The following is a 14,321-nucleotide window of genomic DNA, read 5'->3' on the forward strand; positions in this document are numbered from 1 at the left end:
AACATGTAAAAAAAAAAAAAAAAAAAAAAAGCAAAACAGCTGAAAAAAAGTTTATAGTGAAAAGTTTCATGATCTATGCAAAGAAAGAAAAAGGACCGAAGAAGGTATAAGTGAAGGTAAAATAAAAACTTTTATTTTTTCACTCTTAACCTACCAGATAACAGTCTGTTCAAAATGATAATAGCAACAAATATTAAATTATGTATGCTTATGTATGTATCTTATATACACATGTATGTGTATATACATGTACATATATCTCCATTTACATAGGCTTATATATAACTGAAATAAGAAATAATAATGATATAAAAGATGAGAAGGAGAAAAATTAGGATTATTTTGTAATTATAAGGTACTTAGACTACCAGTGAGGTGGTATAGTGTTATCTGAAAGTGGACTTGTTGGTACACCTGGGTGGCTCAGCGGTTGAGTGTCTGCCTTTGGCTCAGGGCATGATCCTGGAGTCCCAGGATCAAGTCCCACATCGGGCTCCCTGCATGGAGCCTGCTTCTCCCTCTGCTTATGTCTCCTGCCCCCCTCTCTCTGTGTCTCTCATGAGTAAATAAATAAAATCTTTTTTAAAAAACATGAAAGTGGACTTGTATTAGTTGTAAATATATATTATAAACTCTAGGGCAAACACTACAAAAAGAAAAGAAGAAAAAGTGTAACTAATATACTAAGAAAGAAAAAATGGAATCATATAAAATATTAACAACCACAAAGGCAGAAAACTAGGAACAAAGAACAGGAGCAACAAATAGAAAACAGTAACAAATACGGTAGGTATTAATCCAATTATATCAAAATCACTTTGAATGTCAATTGTCTAAATGTATGCAGAGGTTTTTAGAGCACATCAAAAACATTGTGACTCCCAACTATGTTATTTACAAGGAATCTAAGTATAAAGACGTATATAGATTCCAAGTAAATGGATGGACAAAAATAAACCATTCTAATAGTAATCAAAGATACAGGAATAGCTATATTAATTTCAAACAGAGCAGACTTCAAAGCAAGGAAAGTTATTAGGAATAAAGAAAGGCATTATATAATGATGAAGGGATCAATTTTCCAAGAAGATATAACAATCATTAACATGTATATACCTAACAACAAAGCATCAGCCTATATGAGGCAAAACTGATAGACCTACAAAGATAAATAGATGATGCATCCACTATAATAGGTGGAGACTTCAAAAAACCTCTATCAAAAATAGATCCAGCAGGTAGAAAATCAGTAAGGATGTAGTTGAACTCAACACCATCAATGAACTAGATATAACTGACATCTATTGACTACATCTAACAACAGCAGAACACATAATCTTCTCAAGCTAACACAGAACATGCACCAAGATGGACCACATTCTAGGCCATAAAAGATACCTTAACAAGTTTAAAAGAATGGAACATACAGTATCTGCTCTCAGACCACAATGGAATTAAACTAGAAATAGATAATGGAAAGATAAGTTGAAAATACCCTATATGTAGGTATAAAACAACACACTTATAAATAACACACAGGTCAAAGGAAAAGTATCAAGAGAAATTAAGAAATATTTTGAACCAAGTGAAAAAAGAAACACCACTTATCAAAATTTCTGGGATGCTGTGAAAGCATTGCTTACAGGAAAATTTACAGTATTGAATGCCTGTATTAGGAAAGAAGAAATATAAAAAAATCAATAATCTAACTTTCCACCTTAGAAATCTAGAAGAAAAAAAGGCAAATTAAATCCAAAGTAAACCTAAGAAAAGAAATAATAAGAAACAGAGCAGATATCAATGAAATTGAAAACAGGGAATCAATAGAGAAAATCAATGAAACCAAAAGCTGGTTCTCAATAAAGTTTAATAAAACTGATAAATCTGTAGCCAGGAAAAGAAAAAAAGGGAGGGCACAAATTATTAATATGAAACTGAAAGAAGGGGTATCACTACAGATCCCATGGAAATAAAAATAATAATAAAGAAATACCATGAATAGCTCCATGCCCACAAATTTGAGAACCTAGATGAAATAGACCAATTCCTTAAAAGATACAATCTTCCCAAACTCACACAAGAGTGAACAGACAATATGAATAAGTCTACATCTATTAAAGAAATTGAATCAATAATGAATACCCTCTTCTCCTGGCAAAAACAAAAAAACAAAAAAAAAAAAACCAGAAAGTATCAGGCCCAGATGAGTTCACAAGTGAACTTAATTCTAAGAAAGAAATTATACCAACATTCTAAAACCATCTTCAGTGGATAAAAGCAAAGGGAGTACTTTCTAGCTCATAATATGAGACCAGAATTAACATAATGTGCAGGATAGGCAAATATAGTACAAGAAAACTACAGACCAATATTTCATATGAACATAGATGCAAAAACTCCCAACAAAATATTCAGAAAATGAATCCAACAATATCTAAAACTAATTATATGTCACAACCAAGTGGGATTCATACCAGGTATGTGTGACTAGTGTAGCATTTAAAAATCAACTATTGTGGGATACCTGGGTGGCTCAGTGGTTGAGTGTCTGCCTTTGACTCAGGGCATGATCCCAGAGTCCTGGGAACAAGTCCCACATCAGGCTCCCCAAAGGGAGCCTGCTTCTCCCTCTGCCTATGTCTCTGCCTCTCTGTGTCTCTCATGAATAAATAAAATCTTTAAAAAAATAAAAATAAAAATCAACTAATGTAAGCTATTCCATCAACAGATTAAAAAGAATCACATGATTACACCAATAGATTAAAAAAGCACGTGACAAAATCCAATACCTCTTCATGATAAAACTCTCAGTAAACTAGGAATAGAGGGGAACTTTCTCAATTTGACACACAAAAAAATTATAGCTAATATCATACTTAAAGGCGAGAAACATGAAGCTTCCTTCCTATTCAGGATGTCCCTTCTCACCATTCCTTTTCAACATCATTCTGGATCCTTGCTAATGCAAAAATGCTAGAAAAAGAAATAAAAGGTATGCAGATTGAGAAAGAAGGAACAAAACTATCTGTTCACAGATGACATGATTGTATACATAGAAAATCTGAAAGAACAGACAAGAAAAACAAAAACAAAAACTACTTTCTGGAACAAGTAACTATAGGTAAGGTTGCAGGATACAAGGTTATTACACAGAAGTCAGTGACTTTCTATATACTAGTAATGAATAAGTAGAATTTGAAATTTAAAACATAATACTATTTACATTAGCATCCTTAAAATGAAATACTTAGGTATAAATCTAATGAAAGATGTACAAAATCTATTTGAAGAAAATGACAAAACCCTGATGAACAAAATCAAAGAAAAACTAGATAAATGGAGAAATATTCCATGTTCACAGATAGGAAGACTCAAATTATCAAGATGTCAGTTCTTCCCAACTTGATCTGTAGATTCAGTGAAATCCCAATCAAAATCACAGCATTAAGATTTATTTTACGGATTTTGACAAACTTATTCTAAAGTTTCTATGAAGAAGCAAAAGGTCCAGAATAGCCAACACAATAATAAAGTAGAAGTACAAAGTAGGAAGACTGATGCTACCTGACTTTGAGACTCAACTACAGAGCTACCACACTGTAATCAGTGTGGTATTGGTACAAGAACAGATCAATAAAATATTAAATTGAGAAATAACCCACATAAATATAGTCAATTTATCTTTGACAAAGGAGCAAAGACAATAAAATGGAACAAAGATAGTCTCCTCAGCAATAGTGCTAAAATAACTGGGTTTCCATATGCAAAAAAAAAAAAAAAAAAAAGTGAATCTAGACACAGACCTTACATCCTTCACAAAAGTTAACTCAAAATGGATCACAGCCCTATATGCAAAATGCAAAACTATGAAATCCCTAGAAGATAACATAGGAGAAAATCTAGATGGCTCTTGGTCTGGTGATGATTTTTTAGATACAACACCAAAGACAGGACCCATGAAATAAGTAATTGATAAGATGGACTTCATTAAAGTTAAAAACTACTTCTCTGTGACAGACAACATCAAGATTATGAGAAGACAAGCGACAGATTGGGAGAAAATATCTGCAAAAGACACATCTGATAGATGACAGCTACCCAAATTATACAAAGAACTCTTAAAACTCATTATGAGAAAACAAACATGATTCAGAAATGGGCCAATGACCTTAACAGATAGCTCACCACAGAAGATATAGAGCATATGGACATATGATTCATATAATATACCATCAAGGAAATACAAATTAAAACAATAATGATATTCCACTACGTACATATTGGAACGACCAAGGTCTGGAACACTGGACAGAAAATGCTGGACAGGATGTAGAGCAATAGGAATGGTAATGAAGTGCTGGTGGGAATGCAAAATGGTACTGCAACTTTTGACGACAGTTTGACAGTTTCTTACAAAACTAAACATACTCTTGCCATACAATTCAGTAATAGCACTCCTTGGTATTGACCCAAAGGAGCTGAGAACTTATGCCCACACGAAAGTATGTACATGGATGTTTACAGTAGCTCTATTCATTACTGCCAAAACTTCGAAGCAACCAAGATTCCCTTCAGCAAGGTGAAATGGATAAACCATGGTACTGTCCAGACAATAGAATATTACTCTGCATTAAAAAGAAATGAGGTATGAAGCCACAGAAACACACGAGAGAATCCTAGATGCATTCACAAAAGTGAAAAAGTGCCAATCTGGAAAGCTTCCTTACCATATCATTCCAACTATATGAACAACATTCTGGAAAAGGCAAAACTATGGAGACAGTAAAAAGATCTGTGGCGCCAGCAGACTGGGGGTGGGGATGAAAAAAAAGGGGATGAAAAAAAAGGGCAGAACACAGAGGACTTTTAGCACAGTGAAAACACTCTGTATGGTATTACAGTTGATACCTGTTATTATTATACGTTTGTCCAAATTTACAGAATGTGCACTTCATAGACAGAACCCTAACATAAACTATGGACTTTGGGTGATTATGTGTGTCAATGTAGGCTCATCAAATATAACAAACATAGGACTTTGGTAGAGGAGGTTGATAATGCAGGAGGCTTGGGTGGGGATAGATGGGATACTGGAAATCCCTGTAGCTTCCCATCACTTTTGCTGTGAATCTAAAACTACCCTAATTTTTTCTTTCAAAAGTAACCTTCATTCCCCAATACTCAAATATTGATTCTTCATCTCTTAGGTAACCACATATCAACTTCTATTACTGCTTTCTAAATTTCATCTCCAGCTCATTGTATTGGCATGTGCATATGTGATGTGGTGTGTATAATGGGCACAGTCCTCTTCCTTTTTTTTTTTTTTTAAAACAATGTTGCAAGTTATATACCTGTTGGTTTGGTTTTTTTTAACGCTTAAATCGTTTTGATCCATCTGGCATTATCTCTTTTCTTTTTTTTTTTTGACATAAATGGCTAGTTGACTTAAGACCATTTATAAAATCACCAAAATTTTACCCACTTGTTTGAAATGCAAATGTATTGGGAACTAAATTCTGTATGTATTTGAGCATATGTCCAGGAATAATACTGTTCTTAATATCTGTTTGCATTAGTTATTTGCAACTACCATTAATTTAATGTTGCTTTATGTCTTAATAACTCAGAAGAGGTGTAAGAATCTAACAACATAGAATGGTAGATGTGGCATTATGATATGAATGCTCGAAACTATAATTTATGGGGTACTTTCATCAATTCTGAATCTCAAATATTTACATAAAATAGGGATAAAATCTTTGGTTTAACAATCAAGTAAAAAGTATGAACACATTATTGTTACATGAATGAGGAAACACATATTTTTACTCATTCCTAGGGGAGTGGAAATTGGTATAACCCTGCAGAAAGAAATTATACAAACACTACCAGAATGATCAATCCACATACTCTTTGACTTAACAATTCTATTTCTGGGAATTTATTCCACAGCCATACTTTTACTTGTGCAAATGACATATATATGTTTTTATTCACTGCAGCATTGCAGCAAAAACTGAGAATATATTAAATTCATATCAGCAGGGAAACTTGTTAAATAAAGTATGGTATATTCACCCAATGGAATTTCTACACAGTTGTTACAAAGAATGGAGTTCATCATACATTAGTATGGAAAGATCTCAAAAGCATATTAAGTGAAAAGCATGATGTGGAACAGTCTATAGGATGTTGCCAATTGGGTAAAAATTAATAGAAAAATATGATGTATTGTATTTGCTCTTATTTGCCAATAATTATTCCTGGCAGAATATATAACAAAATAGGGGTGTGAAAATGTGTGGCAAAGGAACAGAACTAACAGTAAGATTTTTAAATAAATCTTCTAATGTACCATTTTAGTTTTAAACCTTGGAATCAATGGTAAACAAAGTATTTAATGAAAATCTATTTTGTTACAAGAATCACAAGAAATTCTCCCTTTCGTTATTAAATCTATTCAATGCATGTTTATTAAATATTAAAAGCCTAAAGAGAAAATATTAATAGAACTTTACACTGCCATGCATTATTGAGGAAAAAAAAGAGAATTAGATACTGGTATTAAGTAACAAACAAGCAAAAAAAAGTAATTAATTTTTATCTAAAGTAAATTTTAGGAATGAGAAAGTTGTTTATGAATTATGGCCATGTAAATCAACAGAGAAATCTAGTGAAAAGTGTCTCAATAAAATATGTGGATAATTCAATTTAACACTAATGTCATAGAATCTTAGATTATGGTTCTTTTAAAATATAAACATTTTGACAAAATTAAAGCTTAAATTTCAAGTATTCCTCAAAGTTAAAAGATAAAATATGAAGCATTTTAAATATAATAAAAATCAGTAAATAATGCTCTTAAAAACTCAGGTATAAGAGTACCTGCTAACCTAATGGCTACAATCTTGCTGTTTTATGTGGTATAAGCCTATACCACAAAAACAGAGTCTCACTTTTAACTATTCTTTAAATAATGATAAGCATTTCTTGTCCAATATACTTGATTTCAGGGTTGTTTTACTGGCTTCTATGAAATTATATTATGTTAAATAAATAAATTATGTTAAATAATCTAAAATATCTCAAAATGACTTGGTGAAAGAAGTCAAAGAGTAAACAAAGAAAATATAGAGCTATGTACACATATACACTGAAAGAATGAAAAGGAATGCTAAATCTAAGATTAGGAAGAGCATGGACAAAGAGAATAATCATTAATTTGATCAATGTGCTTCTCGTGTTATATATAGTGGCCTTGGTTATTACCACATTAGATCATACTAGATTAGGACATCATGATTCTTATCTACTTAAAAAAGTACCAAGAATTTTCATTTGAGATTTACTCAGAATTCAAATTTCAAAAATATCAAAGGATAATCATATTCTTTGAGAGTCTGTGAATTGTTTAATAATGCTGTATCTTGGAAACTGAAAGCAAAATGGTGTATCAAAATACTAGTAATCAAAACTAGCCTGAAGAGGAAAAATGGACCTAGTAAAATGTAGATACCTTCATAATAGTGAAGGTATAGTGAAAATTAAAGTAGCACATCCAGAGTTACGGTTGACAACACTGAATTCAACTGAAATTAGGAAAGCTTAATAGATCCAATTACATTTTGAAAGTAATTTCTAAAATTCTTAAACATCAGACAAACCAGAAATGCTGTCTTAAAGGCTTAGAAGTAAAAATAACTGCTAGGTAATGATGGCTATGATCTTACAGTTATATGTAACACAAACTACGTACAGAAACTGCCATTTGCTTCAAAACTATTCTGAAACAATAAAAAGGCACCTTTAAAAAGTATTTTCCAAAATTGTTATCCAAATGACCCTTTATAAGAGATGATCTGTCTCACTTTCTATGTATGTATGTGTGTATATGCATGTATGTAATATGTAACATATTTCTAAATACAAATTCTAAATGACCTCATTATATTTTGATTAAAAACCACTGTTTACATAAATTGTTTACATAAAAAGCTAATCTCATTTAATAAAGAAAAATTGATTATAGAAAATATTTTATACATAAATTTCCATAATAAAATAATCTCTTTCATATTTAACAAGATAAAGTTTCTAAATAATAGTGGGAAGGAGTTATAAAGAGAAAGAGATATAAGAATGAGTAAGATATATAAAATACAAATAAAATGGGAAGGAAAAAATTGATGTGGTTAAAAAAAGGATAAGAAAAAAGGGCAGGGGATCCCTGGGTGGCTCAGCGGTTTAGCGCCTGCCTTTGGCCCAGGGTGAAATCCTGGAGTCCCAGGATCGAGTCCTACGCTGGGCTCCTTGCATGGAGCCTGCTTCTCTTTCTGCCTGTGTCTCTGCCTCTCTCTCTCTCTCTCTCTCTCTCTCTCTCTCTCTCACATGAATAAATAAAATCTTTAAAAAAAAAAAAAAGAGGACAAGTAACAAAATGACTTACTCGGAAATAATATAGTTTATTCTATATAATTATAGTACCATTACATCACCTCCTATATTTGCTGAAGCCAATGGATACCTTTCTATTTCTACCTTATTTAGGATCTTTGCAACATCTGACACTACTGATCACATGCCCATCCTGGCTGATATAACACTGCTCTCCAGGAGTCTCTCCTATCCTTTTGTCACACACTCTCAGTATCTTTTGAGAATTCCCTTTGCCATGGTTAAGCCTTATTATTACTATTTAATCGTTCTGTCTTTAAGCTCTTCAGGGTAACATCCAGGGTCCCTGCAGATTGTGTTCAATATAAGTAGCCTAATTTCAGCTCTCATGACCCACCTCCAACCATACAAGCACCCCATCCCATTCAGGTAGGCTGCTCCATGAGATACTGTTTTCATAATGCTGCTCCTTCTCTTCTGAATGCCTTTCTTTGCATGAATAACTACTACCTAACCTTTAAAACTTTGGTATAGTGTCATCTCTTCTAAGAATTTTCTCATAAATTCCTAGTATAGGTGACTTTTCTCTGTGCTTTCACAGAAATCTGCTCATGTAATAGCGTTAATCACTGCTTAAAAATCACTAATTTACATGTCTGCTTTCCTACTAGACTATAAAATACCTTGAGGTCAGACCACATCTTTTTTTAACTTTTTTACTAAGAAGTATAAAGTACACAAAGAAAAGGTTATCAAATGGACAGTTCAATGAATTATCACCAAGTGTGCACCTTGTGTAACTAATCCCAAAAAGATCAAAAGATCATATATCTTACTTGAATTTGCATCCTCAGTGAGTAGTGAATAATAAACAATAAATATATGATAAGTAGTAATAAATGACATTAATTAGTTTTGGAGTAAATTTGCATAAAATTTGCAAGAAATCGTCCCAGTACTATGATCCAAAAATCAGATTTTAGATACAAAGATTAAATACCACTTATAATGCGGAACGTCTATAGTCACATAAACTAGCAATAGCATAGAACTACAATTTGCAATTCAACAATATGAGGTCAAATAATAACCTTGCCAGGAAACTAAAAATGTAGAAAGCTTGGCATCAAAATCCAAGGGATAATCAGGGTCCAAGGGATGATCAGGATCCATCAAATACTGTTCTTTTTCAGCATTCGCTATTCTGGGTTAACCAGTTATAGGGCATAGCCTTAGAAGATCTCTACTAGTAAAACCCAGAGATATGCAATCAGCCAACAGCTAAACAACCTGGCTTCTTAGCAGTGAACATGTGAAAAGGACTGATGAAAATGGAATAGCTAGCCATTGGCCTCATGGTGAGTAGATGTGGGAAACTGTGAGAAAAGTGGCCAGGAGAAATGTTTTTGGGACATGAAAGCACAACTCCAAGCGTCAGTTGCTTAGAAATGACAGCAGCAGACAGGCCCATTGGTGTACAGGACTGAGACAGATTATCTCAATGTATATAAGAACACTCTGCAGCACAAGCTTAGATACAGAAAACCTACATAGTTGACCTCTGAATGACAAGAGGGTTAGGGGCACTGATCCCTGAACAGTCAAAAATCCACGTATAAGTGGACCCACGTTGTTCAAGGGTCACTGACTGTGTAAGCACCAGCAGCAACTGCTAACCAATGGGTCTGACTACAAATGAACTTCACTTAGAGTGGGTCTCCTGTGGCCTGCTAAACTTTACTCTTGCTGATGAGAACAGCATAGGAGCTAGACTCCAATAATTCTTAACGCAACTAAAAAATTCACATCAATTTCCGTATTCCATTTTTACTTCCCTGATAGTTCATCCAGTGAGAGCTATAATATAAAGGAAAGATGCTTAATAGGAATCATCATGGTGACAATGACAATAAGAATAGCTGAAATTTATGAATGCTTATTCATGCTCCAGACATTGCACTAAAGGTATCCTTGCATTTTCTCATTTAATCCTCACCTAATTGTGTAAAGACTGTTATTTTCCCTATTTTATAGAGGATAAAACAGGATGGGAGATAAACTCACCTTCATGACTGGGAATTAGCAAAGCTGGACGTCTAATCCAAGATGGACTTAGAATTTGTACATTTGTCTCTTATGCTAAATTACCCAAGTTCAATGATCCGTTTCTGTGATATAATAAGTATTTTAACAATCAAGTGCTTACATTTCCAGTCATGATGACCAATGCTAACGAGATTCTTAAGAAGCAAAGAGCAGGAAAATCATGTAAGATGACCAAGTTTACTTTAGTTCTCCTGACATCAGTCATGAATGTTTCAAATTCGTATCATTATATGTCACAAAATACTAGATGGAGTCTCACTGAGGAAAGAGCACAAAGTAAGATTGAATCATTAAGAGTTAACTGTCTATAGTTTGAAAAACTAAATTATTATGTATTACTTGTATTGAATTAGAATATCAGAGCTACAAAAACATTTAAACATGGTGTAGTTTAAAAACAAACAAGAGTAAACTGAAAGTCAGGAAGAATGGGTGACATAATAAATGGCCCTATTTCCCTAGTCAATAAAACAAAGATTATTTTGTTTCAGACTTCTTAGTTCCATGATTCTGTTAATCACAGGGCTGGATATTACTCTGTCCCCTAAACAAAAACTTCCAATCGTTGGGCTGGTAATTTTCCAATAAAAAACCTATATTATAACCACAGTAGAATAAATTTTGAGCTAAGTAAGCCTACCTACTTATCATGGATGCTTTGGTAGAAAGTAGACTTAGGTTCAAATTCAACTCTAATTCAGTCAGGCAAAATATTTATTTATGTGAGCACCATGTCTTAAAAACCACAAAAAGGTGGGGTGACTGGTAGGAATGACTTGTAGGATTGTTATAAGCATTAAATAGGAAATCGGTGAAAGGGTTTAGCATGACACACACAAACTATATTTGTTCAAAATGCTGTTTTTCCTTCTTTAGAGCAAGTGTGGTGTATAGGTTAGAGCATCAGGTCTCTATTTGGGCTGCATGGGTTCAGATCCCACTTCAGCTAATAGCCAGGTGATTTGGGCCAGATACCTACACTCCTCATGCTTTCACTTTCTCATCTGTAAAATGGGAATGGACTATTTCTAAGGATTTAATTAGATGATACATATAAAGCATTTAACTTACAACTAAGACATATTAAGTGTTTTTGAGAGCAATTATCTTGATTCCATTTTGTAAAATGCAAGACCTTTAAGTATTCAACACTCCTATTTTTATTATTTATTCCCATATCTTTTGTGTGCATGTGAAGATTTAAAGAAGCTGTGATCATCAGGTAATTGTATAAAGAAAATTAGGGCCACACATCTATTCTCAGTATCCAAATTTCAAACAATCACTATATGTATCTACTATTCAAGATAATATCAGTAATAAACATGAACAATTTAGCTAAGTCTTCTAGCAATAAGATGACTTGAGTTATGCTACAAGTCTTCTTGCTGCACATATCTTGAAATTCTACATAAAACACAGTTGAGTTCATAAAAAAAAAGAGATGTCCCTGAATGCACAAAGAGTAAAATGACAACCTGTGATGGACAAATTGTTGTTGCAGCAGACCTTGCAGTGGATTGGGGATTGGTCTACAAACCTGAGGAGAGGCTCTAACAGCTTGAGTTTCAGATTGTAATGCCCATTGACTGACAGGAAATAAGGTCTTGAGGCCTGCGTAAATGAGAAAGCAAGCTGGAACCTAGATTCTTACATGAAGTTGGAATCCTCTTTAAGGTTGTACTTCCCAAACTTTAGCATTCATAAGAATCACCTAGAGGGCTGATTAAACCTAGACTGCTCAATCTGCTTCCAGAGTGTCTGACTCAGCAGGTCTGGGAATCTGCATCTCTAACAAGCTCCCAGGTAATGTTGATGCTGCTGGTCCTTCACAGACCAAACTGAATAACTCTGTTCTATGGGCTGTACCATTAGGAAAAGGATCCTTAATATGATCTTTCCTGGGGCACCAGGGTGGCTCAATTGGTTAAGTGTGGGACTCTTGACTTGGGCTCAGGACAGTCTCAGGGTCGTGAGACCAGGCTGTGTGACCAGCTCCATGCTAGGTGTGGAGTCTGTTTAAGATTTTCTTTCACCCACCCTCACCCTCTACCCCACTCCCACCCACCCACCATGACCTCCTCTGTTGGTGTATGCTCTCTTATTAAAAAGATAGGGATGCCTGGGTGGCTCAGCAGCTGGGTGCCTGCCTTCAGCTTAGGTTGTGTTCCTGGGATCTGGGATCAAGTCCTGCATCAGGCTCCCTGTGAGGAGCCCTCTGCCTGTGTCTCTCTCTTTCTTTCTCAATCTGTATCTCTCATGAATAATAAATCTTAAAAAAAAAAAAAAGATAAAAAAAAAAAAAAAGGATCTTTCCTGACTCAGATGATAATAAAGCCTATCTCTGACCTGACCAAGGCTCCTTTGTTTTATACTGGTTTGGAGTAAAAACATATACTGCCTGCACAGTATGAGTGCTACATGTAAGAAATTAACATTTTAAAATTGGTCTTGGGTTGAGGACTCTCCTGAGGCCTATAAAGAAGTAAACATAAGACTGCTTTATAGGAAAACTTTCACAAGCCAGATTACGTAAAATTCCCATTTAAATAAGTCACAAGCAGTAACTACAAAACACACAAGGAATCGTTCACCATGAGTAAGAGTCTACCAAAAAAAAAAAACCAAAAAAAAAAAAAAAAAAAAAACAAACCCAGATGATTGGCACACCCACAATTTAAAGTAATAGAATAACTGAAAGAAAAAAATAAAAGACATTTCCAAGACAGAATCTACCACTCACTGAAAGAGCTATTAAATAATACTTTTCAGTAAGAAAAAAACTGAGCCCAGGGGGGAGAAAAAACAAAACAAAACTGGGCGACAGGGACAATGATGAGCAATGAAAACGGTAAATATGTGGGTAACACTAAATAAGCATCACGATTAACAACAATAATTAGCTTAAGAATGTTTGAGAACAATATGTAACTAAACCTAGATAAATTCTAACAGGCAAAGCGGGGTGAGTCAAGACAGATTTTAATGTCTGAAGAGACAGATACTAGTACTATATGCTTTAAATAGACATTATTGTTTCTAAATATGTACCCAAATAACAGAAATAGGATACACATTTCCAAATATATAGAGATGAAAAATGTAAAAGACAACTGAAGCAAGTTATAAATACATACATAAATACTGAAAGTATAAACATACCCACAAGAATGATGCAGGATAGTGGTCACAACTAAAGACTGTGAGAAGAAAAGGGGTATGCTTAGGATTCTAACAATATGCAACAATTTCATAAAAATGAAATGGCAAAATGCTACCATCTGCTAAATTTAGGTTGTGGGTACAGGAATGTCCATTTTAATTTCTATATACTATGTTTTGAAATATCTTGTCATGAACTTTTTAATTGAAGAAAGCAAGTAAGTTCAGCAAAACCAACACAGTAAGAAAGGCTTAGTTACCTGAAAAGTAACCTGGCATGGATTTATTTTCCAAAAGAAGTCAGAATGGGCTAAATTAATTAGGTAGCTGGCCCACGGAAATCAGGTTTAATACATATTCTTTTTCCTTAGGAATTTCTTCCTCTTTGGTTTGTATAAGACTCTCTGATTATAGAGTGAAATGAAAAAAATGAAATGAAAATGAAAAATGAATAATGAAATATATACCAATGAAATGAAAAATGAAAAAAATCTATACCAAAAGAAATGAAAAAAATCTATACCAAAATGTGGTGTTCTTCTTTTTTTTTAAAGATTTTATTTATGTATTCATGAGAGACAGAGAGAGAGAGAGAGAGAGAGAGAGGGAGAGACACAGGCAGAGGAAGAAGCAGGCTCCATGCAGGGAGCCCGACG

At 33.8% G+C, this 14,321-nt stretch overlaps 1 protein-coding gene across 20 annotated transcripts in view; it reads right to left on the bottom strand.

The window, feature by feature from the left end:
* Nucleotides 1-14,321, bottom strand: part of CEP128 (centrosomal protein 128) — a 397,326-nt gene that overhangs the window by 94,742 nt on the left and 288,263 nt on the right. Inside the window, exons 21-22 of one of the 20 annotated variants that reach the window (XM_038545477.1) lie at nucleotides 12,044-12,117; nucleotides 10,744-10,761 (exon numbers count right to left, since the gene is read on the bottom strand). The exons of 17 other annotated variants lie outside the window; for them this stretch is intronic. In XM_038545477.1, coding sequence (XP_038401405.1) covers nucleotides 10,759-10,761; nucleotides 12,044-12,117 — 77 coding nt within the window. In that variant the 3' untranslated portion in view covers nucleotides 10,744-10,758. Of the gene's footprint in view, nucleotides 1-10,603; nucleotides 10,762-12,043; nucleotides 12,118-14,321 lie in introns of those variants that run through there. 2 more of the 20 variants (XM_038545478.1, XR_005363619.1) reach the window with 2 other exon arrangements.

Source organism: Canis lupus, chromosome 8 (genome assembly GCF_011100685.1).
Source record: "Canis lupus familiaris isolate Mischka breed German Shepherd chromosome 8, alternate assembly UU_Cfam_GSD_1.0, whole genome shotgun sequence".
Classification (NCBI taxonomy): Eukaryota; Metazoa; Chordata; class Mammalia; order Carnivora; family Canidae; genus Canis; species Canis lupus.